We start from the raw sequence: 20964 nt of genomic DNA, 5'->3' as shown, positions 1-20964 counted from the left end.
TAGAGTCCTTATAACGTTGCAAAGACAAGGTTGTATGTGCATGAAACGTAATTTTTTTAATTTAAATTTAAATTTTCTATCGTCATAACAAGTCTCCCTGTCATATTTCCTCTGACCTTTGCTGACAGTGCTGCAGCAGAAGTACTCGGCTGGTCCTCTTTGCTGTTCACACATAAATATTCTATTATTTATTATGTATTTATTGATTTACTGAAGGAAACAGGATTCAAGTTTCAATGTCTCCAGACAGAGTAATTTAATGCTCACTGTAATAACAAATCCCTTGATAAATGAATATGGGTGTATATGTGTGTTAGCGTTTTATAAACTGCCTGCAGGAGACTGTTGATTGTACTGTGTGTGTTGTTGCCTTCCGGAGCTCTAACTGTATGCAAAGCAGCAGCCTGTGTGCTGCAGCATGGAAATTAAATGGTAATTAAAAGGTAGCTCCACTTCACTTTGTCCTCGACAGAAAACTGGCCCTTCAAGTGACACGTATCTGATTTCAAGCTCTTTGTCGACCGACTTGAGTTGAGCTGTGTTGACTTTGGATCAACGACCAAAGACTGAAGAATTGTATTTATTGAAAGGATTATATATTTTAAAGGCAGGAATAATATATGTTTAACTGAATGTGAATTAAAGAGCCACACATGAACTCTGATTTAACTTCATATCACATATTTCCACAGTTAAAATAACTTTCCTGAGGCATCAACCTGAACAATGAGCTGACAGTGGACAGAGTTGTTCTTCTTTTGTTTGTTTTCCTTCAGGTAAATGAGCAGTCTGGACATGAAGCATCTTTAACTGTTAATGTTCATGGTCGGCCACGCCCTTGTTGCCTCTCACAGACAGATAATGGACGGTTTGCTCGTCTGAGCTGATTCTTCTTTACCTATTGAAACTGCAGAGGAGGAGAGTACTTAAATAAACAGAATCCTAACACTTTACATACTGGGAGCTTTGTAACAGATTCAGCTTTCATAGCGATCCAGTCCTCATGTTTCCTTTCACTCTGTGAGTATTGTGTGACAGTTTAATTTTAATTTCATTAAATCAACTTTTAGACTTTACAACATGTTGTTCCCATCAGACCTCAAGTTACATAAAGACTGGACTGAGGAAAAAAAGGACCTTAGATACCAAAATATGTTAAAAATATATATACTGTTTCTGTCCAGTGCACATTGTTTGAGCTATTTTGTCAGATACACGAGCGGTATATGGAGTGAATGCAATGTGGCGTGTTCCTCAGGTTCTAAAAGACTCATGTGAACAATAACAAATAAATATTTAAGACTTTTTAAAATATAAATCTGTGTTAAAATGTGAGTGGTTGTGTATTTATAGTTGAGTTCAAGTTCAGTTGTCATATATAAGTATTTCCATAAACTCTAGGACAGTAATAAAGAAAATAAAACGTATAATGTATAATAAATAATAATGGGTTATAATGGAAGTAAGCAGGGCTGAGGTGCATTTAAACTACAAACTGTTTGTGTCTACATAATACACGATGTTCTTGGAGTGACCTCTATTGTGATTTGCATGATGGGGTTTAGTCTCGGGCTGCATTTGTATTTGCCATGCAGAACCCAGTGAAATAAGATGCACGCAGTTCATTTCCCCCTTAAGCTTCCACTGACTGTGCGAGACAAGGTTGTGCATTTGATTTTCAAAATGTGTTGTTGTTGTTCATCAGTAAAATATTGATTAAAATCATTTGAATCCATCTATCTGTCAGTCCCAGCATGCATGAGCCGATGGGAGCAACAACAACAACAACAGGACAGAAAGTGCCATCAGGTATGTACAAGTATGCAAAGACCACAGTCAACGAACAGCAAGTGGCTGACATCTTTTCTGTGTGTGTGAATGGCCTTTGTATTCATATTTAGAAGCTCTGTAATCCCACCAAACAATTGCAATAGAAAGAGGCCAGAAGAAAGAGAGAAAGGCCTGATTTACCTAGCAGTTAAGGCTGTGGCTCCTCTGTGCTCGCTCCTGTTACTCAGACCGTGCCCTTTGTCTGGGGCCAGGGCTTGGTAGGATTTGCATGCCAAGGGCCACTTGAATGCGAAGCTCCCCGGATTCTCACTACCTGACATGCAAAACCAGTGGGGGACCAGTTAAAATGGTCCACACGCACAGTCAACACAGGTGTACTCCAGTCAAAGCACTGGACCTCCTACCTCCGCCTTCTCTGAAGCTCTAAGCCTCCACCACTCTCCCCGGAGAGGGTTATGGAAATGAGCACTGTGATTTTGCTGGGATACTGTACCTGCAGGTCGTCGAAGAGCGAAGGTTGGATGTAAGGACGGGAAGGACGGTGATACCTAGGTTCATCCGTAACACAGCAGAAACTTAAAGCAGTGGCATTCGAGTGCAAGGATCAGAGGTCGAGGGTCCGTTAGAAGATTTAGTGAATTCAAAAGATGCCGAAGTCTTTCCTTGTGAAAAAGAAACGTGGGGCGTGTGGAGCGTGGCAATGGAAAGAGCCAGAACAGCTCGAGTGGAAAGAAGACGACATAGTGGGTAAGAGAGTTTTCTTTACATTTATTTTTTAATATGTGAAATTTGATTTGATTTAATTTAATTGTTTCCTTTATCACTTTTTAGTGAATGATGCTAAGGAGGAGGACGCACAGCAGCCGGACACTGCGGCTCAGCCAGCAGCCGCCTTAGGATGTGGGACAGCAGCAGGAATAAGAGTGCCAGTACCTTTAGGATCAGGATCAGGAGGACCAGGAGGACCAGGACCTGACACCAGGCCAGATTGGTCCACACTGATTCTCCGTGGCTCCTTCTACCATCCCAGTACTCTGGCACTTGTCAGCAGAGCGAAGGTAAGGTCTGACATTTGTTGACAGCAACATGCAGGACTCAGTAGATTTATGATGGCACAGCCTGCCTCATACTGACTACAGTTCCTGATGATCAAACATCATTTAACATGTATACTGATGATCATTAAGCAGCACTTTGTGAACTCTCTCCCTACCAGCCCCGGCCTCGGACTTCCCCCGGCTCAGGTGACTTTGTTTGCTCCGTGTGCCACAAGATATTCCCCCTGCAGCGCATGTTGACTCGACACCTGAAGTGCCACAGCCTGGTGAAGAGACATCCATGTCGGTACTGTGGAAAAGGATTCAACGACACCTTCGACCTGAAGAGGCATATGCGAACACACACAGGTCAGGAGCACACAGAGAATCACGTCATTCTGCATAGAAAGTAAATGTTTGTTTTATTGTTGTTTCTACGTGCTCAGCCAGACAAAATGGCAAGAGAAACGCCGTCAGCACAGAGCGGTGGCCTCGGATTGCCAGTTCACACGTGGTTTGTTGTGCTGACATGACACAACACCTCTCAGACAGCACCGATGCAACAGCATAACTGAACAAACCTCCATCTGGAGGTCCTGTGCAACATAGTAGGGGTGAAGCAGAAGTCTGTTAACATCAAGGACGTTTGGAGGAGGATGTTGGGAGTAGACCCAACATCCTCCAAGACTTTAGGCCCCCCAGTTAATATGTAACAGTGGCAGTTGGTCTCAGTTGTCACACAGTTTCAAATGTACATACAGAAACCTCTTTTGTTGCCCCCTGCTGCAGGTATCCGTCCCTACAAGTGTGAGCTGTGTGAGAAGGCCTTCACCCAGCGTTGCTCTCTGGAGTCTCACATGAGGAAGATTCACGGCGTCCACCAACAGTACGCCTACCGCCAGAGACGCTCCAAGATCTTTGTGTGCGAGGATTGTGGTTACACTTCGAGCCGCCCTGATGAGTACTTCCTCCACGTGAGACAGTGCCACCCGGGTAGCCCCGCCCTTCGACGGTACTACCGCCGCCAGGCCCACGAAAACAGCAGCTTCGCATCAGCAGACCGTAAACTCAACCCCTATTTGCTTTACTCATCTCCTGCATACTACATGTAGGATTCTGAATCATTGTAAAGCATTTTCATAAATGAAAATAACATGTTAGTTTTAATAAAGTATTCAACTGTGTAAAATTGACTCCATGTATGTACAGTGTCTGTGTTCTCTCTAATACTTTTTGTACTCCAGTACTGTTAAAATAAAAATGAAGGATCCAAAATAATTCTTCATGTTTCGATCGTTTTATTAAATGCAAATCATTCAGAAAACAAAGTGTGTCTTTGGACACGAGGATCCTGGGATTGAATCACTTCACCTGGACAACCGGCTCTACCTCCAAACAGGTTGAGGTGGATGTGTTTCTCCACACAAAATGTAACATCCATGATGGTACGGACAAGAAATACTGACAATCACAGCCATCAGAAGAGAAGTCATGACAAAAGAACTGAAAGAGGTTTAGAAGATTAATATTAAAATGTTGTTTTTATGAGTGGAAGTGGTCATGTGGCTTTCACTACATACTGCACTCAGTTTACTTGTTTACTTATTTGATATAATATAGATAATGAATCTGCTGTTTTTGGCCACCAGAAGGCAGCGAAAACAAGACACCTTTTAAGTGAACTTGTTCTGGTTGCTTAGTTGGTTATTTACACATTCAGCTGTTACTGGGGAACATAATCATTCATTTGGAGTTTTGTTCAATATTTGTTTGTTTTTTTAGCATGCACATATATTAGGAAATATCTAAATACTCCTCTATGTTTGCAAGCTGCTGCCTGCTGTGACTGAAAACAACCAAAGTTTTGGGTTGAGGACTCTCTGGTTAAAATGATCCTGTCTATAGTTTCTATTTTTCTGATTAAAAACTTTATGTTTAGTCTGTGATGTTTTAAAAATGAATGTATTTATTCAAAATACAGATACCTGCACTGTAAAAAAAGATTAGTTGATTCAACTTAACTAAGTCATTTTGTTGCTTTGACTGAGTTAATTTGAGTCAACTTATAGTGTCAAGTTTATTACACTTCAAAACACGAGTTGATGCAACATGCAGTCTGTTGACTCAACTTTCTGTATCGAGTAAGTTGGACTTGAAAATATTATTTGAGATAACTTTAAGAGATGTTGGTTGAATTTATTTTATCAAGTTCCTACATCAAGTGAATCAAGTTGGCCAAACATGGAATACATAATTGATACAACTCGTGATTTGTTGACTTAATTTGGACTGGAAAACATTACTTAAGAGAACTAAAACGGATGTCGGTTGAACTTATTTTATCAAGTTAGGGCAACATTATTATTTTTTTCTCATGCTCTATTGCTAAGTTACTTGAGTTTACAGAAATTGCTAGATTTCAAAGATTTGATGGAGGCAGACCTCGACAACAGTGGTGGCATGGAGTTTGCAGTCGAGTTAAAACCCCGAAAACAGGGTCACAAAGAGGGGCGTGCCTCTTCTTAGCTATCTAGTCTAAACAACAGAACCCAGTCTCCATCCAGCATACCAAATGCCTGAACCTCAAGGTCGAATAATCTTTCTTTCTGGAACCGATCTCACATGCTTGGCAGAGTAGGTAAAAGGCCAGAGTCAGTTAACCATGACGATGCACCGAAAGGTTTCTGCCGCACTCGAGGTCTTCGCCTGTCTTTGGGTCAATGCAAACTGTGCATGAAGGTGAAGAAATGAACTTCTCACCTGTTTGGATCATAAAACATTTATTAATTCCACTTAATAATTCAGATTATGTTTGCCTCTCACCTGTAAATAAAGGGATTTGACTTACTCAGGCAGATCATTCATCACATTGAGTCTAAGTCTTCTTGATGACGTTGAGTCCACAATTAAAAACCATTTATTTAGCACATGCCACGATCTGCTGTCACTCTATCAACCGTTCTTTTACTCTTTATATCTCTCTTTATATCTTTCTTTACATTTGTCCTGGAGTATATCAAAGCAGTTTTCTAAATACATTCGTTTGATTTCCCTTAAATATTTTTGAGAACTCAGCAAAGCTCCACAGAAACCACATAGCTGGACTTACAGTACCTCCACACTTTGTTGGAGAAAGATCTGGCCTAACCCATTATCATTCTGGAAGAGGGAGAATCAGACTGCATGGTGACTACACCTTTGTCGCTGTTCACACCACCTGTGAGGAGTTTCCTCACCTCTGTATTGGAAGCGATTACATTTCTGACAATGATAATAGAGTTTCATTGAAGGTCTTACAATACATAGAGCAAAAAGAGGTGATTAATATTGCAGCAGAGTGCAAATGCAACACATGAGTGCAGTCGGTGTTGTAATGTGTCATCTGATGAAACTACACTTTCGTTTGCTCTCCAGTTCTTTTTGCAGGTTTGTCAGCCGGACACTCGTTCTCTTCTCGACCTGTGGCAGCCAGCAGCGAGGGCTGAACAAACACATCCTTGGTATGACTTCAGCGAATTATAAAGAACCTGAGAAAGAGTTTACATTCTACAGTTGCAGCATTTACATCAATAATCTGGTAAATTCCAATTCTTCAATGTGCCAAAACAATAAATCAGAATAAAGAAGTTTCATATCTCTGCATCAGCATTCCTGGCCATGTGCAAAAGGGTTTTAGACGAGCGTGGGTCACGCTTTATCTGGATAGTTTGTAACATTTCAGCGTTTTGCTTTGTCTCTATTTGTTTAATAGATATATAGTATATGTAGTATATGTGACAATTCACAAATAATTAATGTTATTTTGTGCATAAATGTAACTAAATCTGAACCACATTGGTGTAATATCAGAAAAGCTAATAAGCTGCTGAAATGTTCAAAATCAAAATAAAGTGTTACCCGATCATGTCGGAGAAAAACATTAAATAGTAGTCATATATTTGGGGAACGGGGACTTGCATGAATGATGACTGATGTCAATCAACTTTAGTGTTCTGCCTCAGTTATCTCTATGCTTCATACTTAACTTTATGCACCTTTCACACACTAACATCTAATGCCTAAAGAACTAACCGATGGCCGCGAGGTTGGAGAGGATGCCCGGTGGAATTTTTGCCTAAGTTAATATACAGATATCATTATTAATAAACATTTTAAATACTAGAACAGGCACAGCAAATACATGCCTATAGTAGTGCAACACAAATGCAAACCACCCCTCGGTGCAGATACATGGTACACAAGAGAAATCTCACTGAGGATGCTCATGGAGTTACTGTCACTGTCACTCAGTGTATCTCATTCAGACTTTAAGTCTGGCAAGCAGGCAAAGGTAGGTCAGAAGACGTCCTCATCATTTCTTCCTCGTGAGCTTCCAGCAGTCTGACGTGTCTTTCGTAGCATTGAAAATCTCACACAGTAATGACAGCCTCTGTGTTTTCCTTTGTCTTGGGAAGGCTGAGGAGTGGGGCAGGGAGTGAGCACAGAGCAGAGGCTCAGTCCTTTGTGCTGTTACAGTGGGAGAAGTCAGCATGTGCCACCATAAGATGCATTTAGGAGAGCTCGGTGTAACAGTGTCTCTGCCAGGCGAGGAGCTCCCCGCCTTCTGCACACACCAGCAGGTACGACTCACTCCTCACCTGTGGCAGGCGAACCTGGAGGACAGAAAGCATGACAAGGTTACGTCTTTGGATTGGAGTAAATATTTGTTTGTTTCCCAGCTCAGCATCTGTCTTTCAAACTTCACCAAGCTCTCACCAACCACTAAAAGTCAGCCCCAGATTTACTCGTGTCCGGCGGCTTCTTGCTCGCTCACTCTCTCCTTTTGTCTTCTGAGCTTCGTACAGTTGGCAGCAGCTTACTTAACTGTCCATCAGAGAGTTGAGGTGCAGCATCAGAGGGAAACCAGAACATTTTCGGGAAGCTGAGTGAAGCTATGAGGAGAATCTCCTGGTCACCAAACTCCATGATGTGCACACACACACACACAGAGTAAATGGACTTGTATTTATATAGCACCTTTCTGGTCTACCAACCACTCAAAGCGCTTTTACAACACTTGTCACATCTACCCTCACACACACACACATTCATACCCTGATGGCAGAGGCTGCCATACAAGGTGCAAACAGCTCCCCATCCAAAGTGATGCTACACACACATTCACACACCGACAGCGCAGCCATTGGGAGCAATTTCGGGGATTTGGTATCGTGCAAACGTCTTCCTTTGGTTTTCAGATATGCAGTTTATGGTTCAGTTGAGATGTTTGTACAAATAGATGAATAATAATGGCCAGAGAACCAGAGCTGAGGGAGTGTTAGTGTTTGTACCACAAACACTTTGGACCAACAGGAAGAAGACGAGGTGGTTTTACAGGTCCGGGACGCGGAGCCAGTGTCATGCCAGAACCGGAGCTGGACAAGTGGACAAATAAATAAGGCTCAGCAGCTTCTATGGACATAAAGGCAGAGGACATTGTCGGGGCTTGGTGAAATAAAAGGCTGAAAGACAGACGCCGAGCTGGGCTGACTGCTGCTGGACTAGAATAATATAGATTAGAACAATATATAAAGTAGTCAGTATTAATTCCACCCTGGTGTGCATCACTAAAAAGAGTCAAATGATATAAACATACAACAGCAAAACATTGAAAATCCTGCATCGGCCGAACCCAAAGTGATTTCTGTACCCTGTAGAACAGGAGCAGGTGGCGGTGGAGAGGTATCACCAGCGGGTAACGGCAGGATGGGGGCGCTCTCTCCCTCTGCAACACACACAAATCAACAGCAGCTTTTGTAGAAGCACACACTGAGGTATTGAATAACAGCTGGATTTCATGACACACAGGGAAACTCTGTTTGCCCATTAGCAAGTCTTAGTTACTCACGCAACAACTCCAAAGCTTCTGCAAATGAATTAGAGAATCAGACAGGTTACATGCTGTTTTAAAGGTGTTCCACTGCACACGGAGGAAAAGAATATGAAAGTGGATTAAAGATAGGCTTACATCCCCCGGTGCGTCCACACAGTGGGCAGGCAGAGCAAGAGATGCTGGGCAGATACTCAGCTCTGTGATTGGAGGAGAGAGAGGAACATCAGACGTGCCCATGATGTGTGCAGCGGCTGCGCTGTTGCAGGCATTCAGCCTTTGGGGGGCGCTGCTGGGCCAGCCAGATTTGTAACAACACACACAAGAAACAGAACAGAACCAACAACACGTACATATTGTGCGGTGATGAAAGGGATGATGGCGTGAGTGTGAAAGAAGAAGTGATGAAGAAAGCAGTGTGTGAAGTAAAGTTTGCATGGACACACACCGTGCGTGCTTTTTGTCCGCATGCTTTTGACAGGAGCTGCTCTCGTAAGTCATCCAGCAGAGTTCAGCAGCAGGAAGACCCTCAACACTGCCTCTTTTAAAAGTGCATGACACTGTATTGATTCATTGAAACTGGCATCCAAGTTCCTGCATACCGAGGCTATTCTTAGAGTGGGTATTTACCACCATGTTCTGACGGAGGCCTCCAACATAAGCAGATGCTACTGGGCCTGTGCAGCGCTGTGTTTATTCAGAGCGGCTCGTGTTGTCTGGAACTCGTTCCACGTCACGTTTATGTCGTTCTTAAAAGACTGTAAAGTCGTCTCTCAGTTTGTGTGGACGTCTTTGTGATTGGATAATCTTTTCTTTTTTTAACCAACTGAGTTAAATTTAAAATAAAAACAAAAGCCACATCTGCACGGCGTTTAAAGTCCCCATGAGGTCAAACTAAATGTCCAGGTGCTGTCCTCTGTCCTCCAGCGTCTGTCCAACACTGACACAAAGTGTCTTCATGGTATTTTAGAGTTTGTCAAAACGTTGTTGATGATCCTGCACTCGGGGGCGTGTACTAGTTTTACATCCAATTAAACGTTTCTATGAGTGATTGTGAGGACTGCTAACTGAATCTGGGCTGGCAACAGAACCGGGCTCAGCAGCTGTACCGGACCGGGGAGGGAATAACATTACACTACTGACGCGATTTACACACTTTCCTGATGGAAAGATTGATCAGTAATGAACCACCAAATGTGGCCAGGAGTCAAACCCGGCAAGAAAACCACCTCGGTAGGCTGCTGTGTTCACTGTTAGACTGGACACTGCTGGTTCAGAGGTTCTGTCGCTGTGTTCACTGTTAGACTGGACACTGCTGGTTCAGAGGTTCTGTCGCCGTGTTCACTGTTAGACTGGACACTGCTGGTTGTGTTCGGTTTCTGTCTGGCTGTGTTACTGGAAGGTAGATAACTGAACTGTAAATGCCAATCAAAGTCCTATCTTCCTATCTGACCATTTTTACAGTAAACCTGTAAACATTAGGAAGTAAACAGCACACTGCTTCCCGTTTCATGGGGACTTTAATGTTGTTGTTGACTTCAGCAGCATTTGCATGAATATCTGGTACTTTATGTTTAGCGACAACATTAAAAGGATTGAGGTCCTTACTGGTATGGTGTCATGGCATATCTGCACACAGTATAAAGTGAAGGGAAATGAAGTGAAGGATGAACAGAAGGCTGTATAGATGGATGGTTATGACGATATTGGCATGACGGGGAAGCAGGCGAGTCGATCCCTTGCCTGTCTCCTTGGGAGCTTTCCAGTCCTGCATCTCCCCCTTCAGTCGCTCCATCTCTTTCTCCAGCTCACAATATCTCCTCTCTGCTTCTTGTAACCGCCTGGACAGAAACAATATTCCTCAGCATGCCTCACCTCACAGGACTACATGGTTTGGTTAACGATGGTATTAGCGCCAACTGGTACCTCTGCAAGTCGTCATTGAGTCCCGATATTTGGTCAGTCTCCTCCTCCTCTTCCTCGGTGGTGGTGTGGGTGGATGCAGTAGGATCTTGCTCCAGAGTGAGTGGGAGCTCGAGCAGTGGCGGCAGGTCGTCTGGTAGAGCGTCTGTGAGCTGCCACAGCTGGCTCTGAATTCAGACCACAGGGAAGATCAGGCCCGACATAACAAGGAAAACACACACGATGAAAATATATTTCAGTTATAAGGTCGCTGCCAGACAAATGCCAGTCCTGACATGTGCCCGGTCTTGGTGATTTACACACCAGCTTCTCTGGTGTATAAAGAGTCTCACAGTCCCTGAGCCTTGTGTGGTCGATCTGCATCATGATGTCCTGACTGCGGTCGATGGCACCCGTCTGACTATAAAAGAGACACCGGTTAAACAATACAGAGGAAGGCTCCATATAAAGGCCAGCTGATGCACATAAAACATTAATCATGCATGTTAAGTTTACCTGGTAGCAGTGTAAGAGTATCCAACAAAAGCCAAGTGTACTCCTATCGGAGCTCTGTCCATGACATCAGATAACGTCTCCTGCAGAACAAATACCGACAGCCACTCGATGATAAAAACGTTCCTAACATCCTCATCGTGACACCACTGAAGTCCTAGCTCAAAAGATAAATACCATTTCACTGAGACAGTCGTCCAGGATGTCAAAGTTGGAGGTATCAGTTGGGTTAGATACGTCAGGCAGGTAGGGAGCAGGGAGTTTATGCAGCGAACTCCAGTCCAGTCCACAGAAGAACGGATGGCTCCGGAAATCACTCGAGCCTTTCCGCCCCAGACGGACTTCCCTCTCACAGATGAGCCCCGAGATGAAGGAGCGAGCATTGTCTGAAATCTCAGGGCCTGAAGATGGGAACTCAAAATACTCCTGGGTACAAAAAGAAAAAATACAAGTACACGTTGGATGCTTTTGCAAAACTAAAATCAGTTGTTTGCAGACATTGTACCTCTGGTTTTGTACCTGGAAGTGGATTATCTTGGCATATGTTTCAGAGATTGACTCTGCATAGAAGGGTGTGGTCCCCAGTAGCATCTCATAGGCACAGATCCCAAGAGCCCACCAGTCGCATTCAGGACCGTAACCTCCACCTCCCTCTACTGCCTTTAAAATCTCTGGAGACAAATAGTCAGGCGTCCCGACGGCTAGAGACGAGTGAACCTGCAACGAAACCAGTTGGATTTTTAGTTTGTGTGACACTCTTTTCTGTCTTGACCTGAAAAGGTGGCTGATCTCACCATCCCGTCCTCCAGGACCCTCAAACAGGAACCAAAGTCTCCCAGTCTGATGTGTCCATCAGCTGTGAGCAGGATGTTGTCAGGTTTGATGTCTCTGTGTTTAAAAAACGAGGTTTCATCGACCAAAAGCAACATTTCAAACTGACTTTGTAATGTCTGTTTGTGAAGAAAGCTGTCTACCTGTGTACATAACCCAATCTGTGGACTGAGTCAATGGCCATGACCATCTCGGCCAGGTAGAACTGAGCCATGTCCTCAGGGATCCGGTCTCCAAACTTACTGAGCAGAGTCAGCAGGTCCCCTCCTACATAGTAGTCCATCACAAGGTACTGAGGAAGGAGGGGGTGGACAAGTGAGGAAAATGGCTTCAGGTTAAACTGATAGTTTGCTTTAGATTGACATAACTTCGTACCAGATAGTTGTCATCCTGAAAGGCGTAGTGCAACTCCGTGATCCAGCGTCTGTCACCTCTCAGCAGAACCTCCCTCTCCTCCTGGTAACACGCCGTCTATGAAAGACACAAACAGAAAGACAGATTGTTTGTTGTGTGAATGTGGGCGTGGGTTTGTGTTTGTGTGCACAGTACCTGTCCTCGTCTCAGCATGTCCCACTTGTTCATAATCTTCAGAGCATACACTTGTTGTGTGCTACGTATCCTCGCCACAGCAACCTGCAAACAGCGACGACACATAATTACAACCACAATAACAACATGCACAAAGTGGTTGCATGCATTATTTAAGACATTAAATCCATGCATGTCGCTACTGCTTGTAAAAAGACAAAGAACTGCTGAAATATGAATGTTGAGTGCACAATCAGCTGAATAAATGATCCTAGTAACATTTCTAATCAATGTTTAAAATTTAAAATAGGCACCTTACCTCGCTGAATGTGCCTCGGCCAATCACCTTCAGGATGTGGAAGTCTTCTCTTTTGATGCGAGTCCTCTTCACCTGCCTCACGAGGGGCTCAGCTGTGATCGGACAGAAGAGAGAAACTGTGACGTTTCAATAATGAAACCTTATATTAGAGCTTTTCTTCACAGATTCAGATAGACGGTAACAAGAAGTTAAGTGTCGAACGCTGGATACTTCTCGCCCTTATCGGTCGCCATTTTAGCCACGTAGCTGAAGAGAAGGGACCACCGGCATTGTACAAATGGCGGCCAGGGAAGCTGCTGGAGCTGAATTCCACTTTATACAATGGAAGTTGTACATATGGTTTATATTTACGTTTTGGCAGTCAAACGTTGGTGCTAATGCTCCACCCGTTTGCAATTTTGCATGGTATCTAGATCTTTTAATGTATTCATGGTGGAGGCTCAGAGACCCAGGACGTTACCAGTGCAATAATGACCCAGGTTAAATAAGCTGGATAAGGTATGGACACATCTGTCCAGATGACGTGACCTCAGGCTCATCCTTGCTGCTCTTCCTTTCCCAGATGTGCTAATTGTCTCGTTGGCCTCCTGTGAACTGTGCACATGCATGTTTTTCGGCTTTGTATCATTCCAGAGTTCTTCTTCAATAGAGTAACTACACTGGCGCTGCTAAAAATAGCGGCCATCATTCATGGATCGAGGCAGGTTTTCCAGTCCTTTATTTTTATCTTCATTCCTCACACACTGAGAAGGAATGCAAGTGAGGCAGAGGCATAGTTTGGACTTCTTTTAGAAACATAGCAACATCACACACACACACACACACACACACACACACACTGCCTCACTGTCCTAAAGCAAAAGGACGATCCCGTGAAAAGGATCTTTTATCTACAGTAGCCCTGGGTCAGAATCACTGGGCCATCCATGTGACCGGGGCTGTGTCACAGTCTCCTACGTAGAGAAAGACTGATGAATAGAAAGATTTCATTTTGTCGTCATACAGATCACTGACCTTCGTACAATTACAGTTCATGACAGTATGAATCACTTAGATCTACAGTAGGTGTTTCCTGTGCAACAGCAGATTAGGCAAAGGTAGACCAGATGTGCCACATCCTCCAGGTCTTCCTGGGGCATTTGGATATGTAATGTAACTAGATCTAGATATCTGGATAGAGCACTATGTAACTTTGAGCTCCGGGTCGGGAGAAGTACGTAACGCTTTACGGCACTAAGTCACACAGCAGCAACTATTTCACTGATTCTGGTGAAACTGGATCATATTTTATGGAGGAAATGTTTTCTGGTTTTCCCTCTGATGTCCTCCGGCTGCTCCGCCTCAACTCTCTGTGATTTACAGAGTTTATGATGGACAGTGAAGTAAACTGCTGACTGCTGTAGCTGCTGTTAGCTCATGTTAGCTCAGTTTGTAGCTGCTGTTAGCTCATGTTAACTCAGTCTGTTAGCTGCTGTTAGCTCATGTTAGCTCAGTCTGTTAGCTGCTGTTAGCTCAGTTCGTCAGCTTGGCCAAGCTGACGAACTGAGTGTTTGTACCAACAGGTGTTATGGACTACCAGGAAGAAGAAGAGGAGGTGGTCAGCAGCTTCTATGGACATAATGGCAGAGGAGAAGAGAGTGAAGAGGACGCTGACGGAGGAAGCTAAGAAGAGAAAAGGAGAGAGTGAGCGAGCAAGAAGCCGCCGGACAAGAGTAAATGTGGGACTGACTTTTAGTGGTTGGTGAGAGCTTGGTGAAATAAAAGGCTGAAAGACAGACGCCGAGCTGGGCTGACTGCTGCTGGACTAGGCAGTGAGATCAGCTGCTATCAGAAGTAATGTAATCAGATACAAAATACTCGAGTACAGCTGTCCATGTTCAGTTATGGAAAACAAACTCATTAATTGGTGTCCACCACCTTTGTTACTTTCACTTTTGGGCGTAGTTTGAACTTCCCTCAGTTCCTCTCAGGAAATGGGCATCACTGTCTGTCCTGTTCTTTGCGCTTCCTGCAGCCAGATCCCTCCAAAAAAAGCAAGGTCTGTGGAACAGTGTGACGGTGTGTGTATACATTATGTGTGTATATCCTGTGCCTGTGTGCCTGCTTGTGTTTATTCAAGACTACCACCATAAGTGCTCTGCCAGCCCCTCTGCCAGCTTCCTGTCCCGATGAACGGAAATTACTCCCCCCTCCATGACGGACGGCAGCGCGAGGAGATGCAGAACTGAGCATTAACGAACAGATCGATGAGAATTTCAGCATGTCGATGTTGTCGAGTGAGACACGAAGACAGTTCAGAATGGGACAACTGCTGCGAACAGCTGAGGTGTCTTGTGATAATATCTCATGACTGCACATGTTGATGACTAAAGGCTATTCATAAAATCCATCCACATGTGTGGACAACAAATGTCTTCTTTCAGTTTTGGATCATGCTTCTTGCTCAGACTGCTGCTGTTATTTTTATGCATGAATTGAAATGTTATTTAGATATTTTATCATTGTTATTACAGCGTCTGAGTGAATTATCTGCTTCTTCAATGCCAATGACAGCATTTGCTTGCTTGTCAGATAACTTGTAAACTCTGTTGTCACTGATGATATTTTTGAGGCCACAACAAGAAGAAAAACAGCGACGGAGTCGCTGCTGGTTCCTGTAAATGTTGACTCTGGCTCACTGACCTTCCCTGTTAGGAAAGCCATGTAGGGAGTGACTAGACCATGAATAAACCAGACACGAAGTAGTCGCAGGGAAAGCTAAATGAAAAGTATTTTTATTTGTTATAAGACTATAAGATCCTTCAGCTCGTTGAGTTCAACGCCCTCCTCCGTGAGACGCTCCTGCGACAGTCTGGCTCAGCTCAAAGTCTCTCCTCTTAATCCAGCAGTCCTTCTTGTCATAGCAAAACAGGACTGATCAAACTTCAGAGAGCGTGCAACGCGTTTAATCATGTTAAAGCTACGTTACGCAGCTTTTTCCAGCTCATTACAAATGAACACATCGCTTCACGTGACATCTATTCCTTTACTAGAAGGTATTCTGATGAAAACAGCGTCTATGGATTGTCCAGAGATTTCTAGCTCATCCTATAGCTGCCAGTAGTTCCTCACAGGATGCTTTGTAGATCCTCGTAAGTTCAGTTTCCATCAGTCTCAGTGTGTGTGTTTGGTTTGAGGTGCATAGCACTGAGAAGTCTTGGACAATTTGCACATGTGATTATTGATGTTTCTGTTCATGGCCCTCCAAGCAGATTTACTCTGAAGCTCAGGCCTCAAGTCCAACTAAACCGAGAAATCTGCTTCATCACCGATGAAGGCCAGCCAGCTCTGACACTCGATCCTCATTCCCGGACACATGGTGTGGTTAAATTTGGAACGTCTCACCACTGAGGATACTCGATAGCCCCTCTTGGCTACTGGACAATACAATAGGTACACGTACAGTGAGTCACATGCATGGACGGATTCAGTAATACTGACAGAGGGAGGACGGACGCCTGAGGACATGTCAACAGATGTCAGTCAGTAGTTTTACAGTGTGCAGCATTTATGAGTCCTTCTCCATCTTTTATTTTCTATCCGACATGTCAGTGATTGAGTCATGGTGGTCTTGGTGACATGACACCAGTTCAAAGGTCATGAGGGAGTGTTGCCTTTCATGACCTTGTAGTCATCTAAGCACAATGTATTCTGGGTCATGGCAGGTCGGTGTGGTCTCTCGGCTTAGATCTGAATTTCTCTCCAAAACCGCGAGGCTCATTTTAGAGTTGTGAAGTCCAGTGTTTTCATGGCACGGTGATCCTTGGAAAGTGTTGACCTTGCTTGTCGGTCAGCCTTTAAATGGAGTCCAGTGTGTGTTTAAATGAATAGTATGTAATATAACAATGTAAATAGTGATTATTATTATTCCTATCAGATTTATTATTTACTCTAATTCAAACACAAGAAGCAGCAGAGGAGAGAAAAGTGACGGGACGACAGCGTTACTCCTTGATTGCAACTCCGTACGTTACAGTAAGTGCAATAATATATAATATACTCAACGGTAATGAACCCCCCACAGGCTGTGCTCGAACCCGGTCTGGTCTGGCTGCTAACGGCAGATTCAGTTAGCAGCAGTTCTCTGATAATGTCCTGGGCTCCATAAACATCTTGAAATTCTTGTTGCTGTCCAACTAAAATCTTGTAAACAAGCAAAGCAAATTCTCACGTCCTGTGAAGCAGGAAACAGATGTGGGAAGACTTTATCTTCGTCCCATCCTGCCACGGCTCATACAGTCACACCCGGATTAGAGTGCCCCACCTGCCAAATCCCACTTTAACCCCACTTTATAGTGTGCGTAAATATTAACCCCATCGTGTGTCATAATTTGTTCTCTAGAAGAGTAAAAGCAGCATGGTGGATCACGGAGAACGTTGAGGTTGCACTAATTAATTATTAATAATTGGGCTGCAACTAATTATTCCATTACTGATCAATCTCTCAGTAATGTTTTGATCATTTGAAGTCTATAACATGTCAAATATTGGAAAAATCTGGAGCTAATGAGTCCAACATTTTATCACACTTCCTTCGAGAACCTGTAAATATAAATGTGGGATTGTAGTTTGATCAATTATTTGATAAATCGACAGATTATTACAGACTTTCTAATTTCTATAGATGCCAGTTTTATAGTGTTAAAGTATAGAAACAGCCACATATTAATGTGCTGTTTATATCACAGGGAGAACTGAACTTTAGCGTCCTCCATTAGGGACACACGTGCCACACTGTTTCCAAGTGCTCTGATGTCCACTCCACATTGTGTATAATTCCATGGAGACTCGTTGCCAAAGCTATTTTAGCAAGGACTTAAAAAAATATAATCTTAAAATAGAGGATCATCTATGCACCAAGAGGGGGCGGCTGGTGGACGGATAGATCATACGTCAACTGGAAAATGAGCAAATGCGCCGTCTGACTCAGCTTCTGCAGCTAATGTGTCAAAAACACCACAAGGGGGATGGATGCTCTCTTACATCATGGTACTGGTATAAACTTCAGACGGCGGTTTTAAGCAGTGATAAGCAAAAATAATAATAATAAGCAACTTAAGGTTGTAGTCACAGTGATTTTAGAGGCGTGACGTGCCTTCGATCAATCCAAGAACCTGATTCTGATTGGCCCAAATGGCTCTAGGCAGGTGTGCTGTAACGCTAAAGCCCAATTCAGACCAAGCCCGGCACTGTGGCATGATGCTTTTTTCCATTTATTTGAACGGGGGTATTGAGTTTGGGCCGGAGGGGGTTGCGAAGAAGTTGACCCGGATTCAACCTTTGGAGAAACATAACCTGATGTCACGAAATGTCTCTGATCCAGTTGGAGTTGAGGGACTAAACTTTGATACTCTGTCTGTTGTGTTCTGGTTTGTTCTTCTACAGGATGGTTAAGAATAGGGATCTTGGTAAAAGGTATCTATAGGGAACAGACCCAAAAGAATGAAAGTATCAACTAAAAAGCATCAACAAATCCCCGGCATGTTAAAGTGACGTGTTTGCTCAGTGTGATGAGTTTTGGGTTTGCATCGGTTGATTGTTCTTCCTTCCTTCCTGGAAAGGAACATGTACTTTAACCAACCCGGTGTCACGTTTTGCCTCGCCTAGGTGTGGCAATGTCACGTTTTCAAAACACGTTGGTCAGTTCAGTGATAATAAAAGTGCAACATCCAGGAAAAAAAAGAGCTTGCTGAGGCTGCAGCTTGGTTAGGTTTAGGGAATCAACATGAACTTTAGATTTAAAACTGGTCTCCGAGAAGAAAGTCCAGTCTTTGTTTGATTTATCCATCCACCTGACTTTGTCACTCCTTATAACTACTGGTACTGCACCTTCATACATGCAAGTACTTTTCACATCTAGGTGAGGCAGACACTGTATCCTCTAGTGGATCTGCAGGTCTATTACATGTGACATGAGACTGGGCTGCAGAAGCAGGATGAACAGTTTGTGGATCAGTCAAAAAGAAGAACTGGGTACAGAAAAGAATACACTCACCCCATTCCAGAAAACCAGAGACGTACTTCTCCCTTGCAAAGGGCGAGGAGTAAAACTCCTGATAGACGCCCACCAGTAGGTCCAACAGGGTCTGGAGCCCAACAGGTCCCCTGGTCTCGGGGCCCTCGGCCAGGTCAGGTGCACCAAGGCCAGGGCCCGTCGACATGACGCCCGGTTACAGAGGGGTCCTTGTGGTTTAGAGTCGAGGTGAAGCCCTGGTGTCCATGGATGTTGAGACAAGCAGGATCTTCCACATTTACAGTAACAGCCCGCCCTGACTATCTACACTACTTTTGGACTGCCACCACCTCCCTCTCCCATAACCCCCCCTTCACCCAGCAAACACACTCACTCTCTGGATCTTTTCTGGATCACCACCTAACACCACCACCACCACCACCACCACCAAACACCAAACACCAAACACCACCCCCCTCTGCACCCTTTCTGCCTTTTCTTTTTTACCGACTCTGCTTGAACAGAGCGGAGCGGGTGTGAGATTTCTATGCAAACATCCTCTTTTAAAAGTTCGTGTTCGGTCTTCTTCTCTCTTTTTTCTGGTTTACGATCACTTGCTCTTCTTTTTCCTCTATGCTGTTTGTCATTATATGTCACTGTCTGTCTGTCTGTCTGTCTGTCTGTCTGTCTGCCTGTCTGTCTGTCTGTCTGTCTGCCTCTCTCCTTCTTCTTCTCTCCCCCTGGGTGTGCAGCATCTGTCAAGCCCTGCAGTTCCTCCAGCTCTGACTCCAGACCTTTTTTGGTGTTTGAGTCTCTCTCTCTCTCTCTCTCTCTCTCTCCACTCCCTCTGTTCAAAGTGCTCCAAACTTTTCTACTACCACAGTGTGAAGCCTAACAGAGTACACGCTCTGCAACATTTCCTCTTTTCTTTTTTTCCATTTGTCACCTCACTCTGTTTTACTACCTGTCCTTGTTTGTCCTTCTTCCCTTTTCTCTCCCCCTTGTGACAGAACAAACAGGAACCTCTGACCTGAATCATTGCGAGCTGTCGCTGTTCTGAACACTGCAAATCTCTTATTTTGTCAACCGTCCCCTCCGCCCCCCTCGCCTCACTCTTCTCTCCCCTCTGTCACCCCTCTCTGTCCTCCTCATGTCAGATTTTCCTCTGTCTGTCTCCCTCACTCGTTCTTTTTCAAGGATGCAGCAGCAGAGTTCGTTTCCTCTCTCTGGTTTTTTGAAAATCCTTCAGTCTGTTTATCCGTTCACTGTCCTCCTTCCCTCCTCAGCTGCAGCCTCTCTGTGTCTGTATTCTCTCTTTCACTCTTCCCTTTTCTCTCCTCCCCAACTTTCATGTTTTGGCTTTTCAACAGAACTGCCTCCTTCCTCTTCTCTGTCTTTATAAATACATCACAGCTGCTGCACACGCTGCCTTCCACTTTTAATTCCATAACTAACTGCATCAAACTAATGTTTCACGCTCCCACGTGAAGTTTGTGTGTTTTAATCACATGAGCATGATACAGTTGTTATGAAACACAACTAGGTCAGAACCATCGCTGGCCTGTTTATAAAACACTAGAGGGGCTTTTAATTTGAAATAGATACAGGAAGTGGTGGCATTCAGCCATCAAACAGACTTTTGTCTGTCCAGACAAAAGGGAAATAACTGAAGGGGAAATATATTAGACACAAACGTTTAAGTTGATACAAAACTTGAAATGATTTAATGTTTTCTTGGAAACATTGTGTAACTTTCCTCCTGTTGACCCACACTGACCTGTGATCAGGTGAACGGTGTCTCTGTCATTCGTACGTCTGTTCTCACACTATGTAACTTTGGGCTCCGGGTCGGGAGAAGTACGTAACGCTTTACGGCACTAAGTCACACAGCAGCAACTATTTCACTGATTCTGGTGAAACTGGATCATATTTTATGGAGGAAATGTTTTCTGGTTTTCCCTCTGATGTCCTCCGGCTGCTCCGCCTCAACTCTCTGTGATTTACAGAGTTTATGATGGACAGTGAAGTAAACTGCTGACAGCTGTAGCTGCTGTTAGCTCATGTTAGCTCAGTCTGTTAGCTGCTGTTAGCTCATGTTAGCTCAGTCTGTTAGCTGCTGTTAGCTCATGTTAGCTCAGTCTGTTAGCTGCTGTTAGCTCATGCTGGCTCAGTCTGTTAGCTG

The 20964-nt window shown here is 43.9% G+C and overlaps 2 protein-coding genes across 7 annotated transcripts; one reads left to right on the top strand and one right to left on the bottom strand.

Annotated features, from left to right (window-relative positions):
* Positions 1–2086: 2086 nt before the first annotated feature.
* LOC104937707 (putative transcription factor ovo-like protein 3) lies at positions 2087–3983 on the top strand. Its single transcript, XM_019276184.2, has 4 exons — positions 2087–2538; positions 2623–2849; positions 3008–3197; positions 3618–3983. The coding sequence occupies exons 1-4, from the start codon at positions 2439–2441 to the stop codon at positions 3938–3940; spliced, it is 840 nt and encodes a 279-aa protein (XP_019131729.2). The 5' UTR covers positions 2087–2438; the 3' UTR covers positions 3941–3983.
* A 1608-nt stretch (positions 3984–5591) lies between these two features.
* On the bottom strand, positions 5592–20177 carry dmpk (DM1 protein kinase). 6 transcript variants are annotated; one of them, XM_019276192.2, is made up of 16 exons: positions 18825–20177; positions 12791–12882; positions 12493–12576; positions 12319–12414; positions 12087–12235; positions 11907–12000; positions 11632–11829; positions 11290–11538; positions 11116–11195; positions 10924–11020; positions 10624–10787; positions 10441–10538; positions 8836–8897; positions 8716–8733; positions 8464–8592; positions 5592–7480 (listed from the first exon to the last, which is right to left on the bottom strand). In XM_019276192.2, the coding sequence occupies exons 1-16, from the start codon at positions 18988–18990 to the stop codon at positions 7379–7381; spliced, it is 1878 nt and encodes a 625-aa protein (XP_019131737.1). In that variant the 5' UTR covers positions 18991–20177; the 3' UTR covers positions 5592–7378. The 6 variants fall into 6 exon arrangements, with proteins under 6 accessions (XP_019131737.1, XP_027129572.1, XP_019131738.1 ...); XM_027273771.1 differs by having other exon boundaries at positions 8518–8592; positions 18825–20175; XM_019276193.2 differs by lacking the exon at positions 8716–8733.
* Between the last annotated feature and the right edge of the window lie 787 nt (positions 20178–20964).

The sequence above is a fragment of the Larimichthys crocea genome, chromosome XXII, assembly GCF_000972845.2.
Source record: "Larimichthys crocea isolate SSNF chromosome XXII, L_crocea_2.0, whole genome shotgun sequence".
Classification (NCBI taxonomy): Eukaryota; Metazoa; Chordata; class Actinopteri; family Sciaenidae; genus Larimichthys; species Larimichthys crocea.
The sequence above is the reverse complement of the archived record's forward strand: the minus strand, read 5'-3'. Positions and strand labels throughout refer to the sequence as shown.

Excerpts from the sequence above, each read along its gene's own strand:
- LOC104937707 (XM_019276184.2), top strand. The coding sequence starts at position 2,439 with ATGCCGAAGTCTTTCCTTGTGAAAAAGAAACGTGGGGCGTGTGGAGCG. Across the intron at positions 2,539-2,622 it reads GAAAGAAGACGACATAGTGG|TGAATGATGCTAAGGAGGAG; the intron begins GTAAGAGAGTTT and ends ATCACTTTTTAG. Across the intron at positions 3,198-3,617 it reads GCATATGCGAACACACACAG|GTATCCGTCCCTACAAGTGT; the intron begins GTCAGGAGCACA and ends CCCCTGCTGCAG.
- dmpk (XM_019276192.2), bottom strand. The coding sequence starts at position 18,990 with ATGTCGACGGGCCCTGGCCTTGGTGCACCTGACCTGGCCGAGGGCCCC. Across the intron at positions 10,788-10,923 it reads TTTATACACCAGAGAAGCTG|AGCCAGCTGTGGCAGCTCAC; the intron begins GTGTGTAAATCA and ends GTCTGAATTCAG. Across the intron at positions 10,539-10,623 it reads CTCAATGACGACTTGCAGAG|GCGGTTACAAGAAGCAGAGA; the intron begins GTACCAGTTGGC and ends GTTTCTGTCCAG.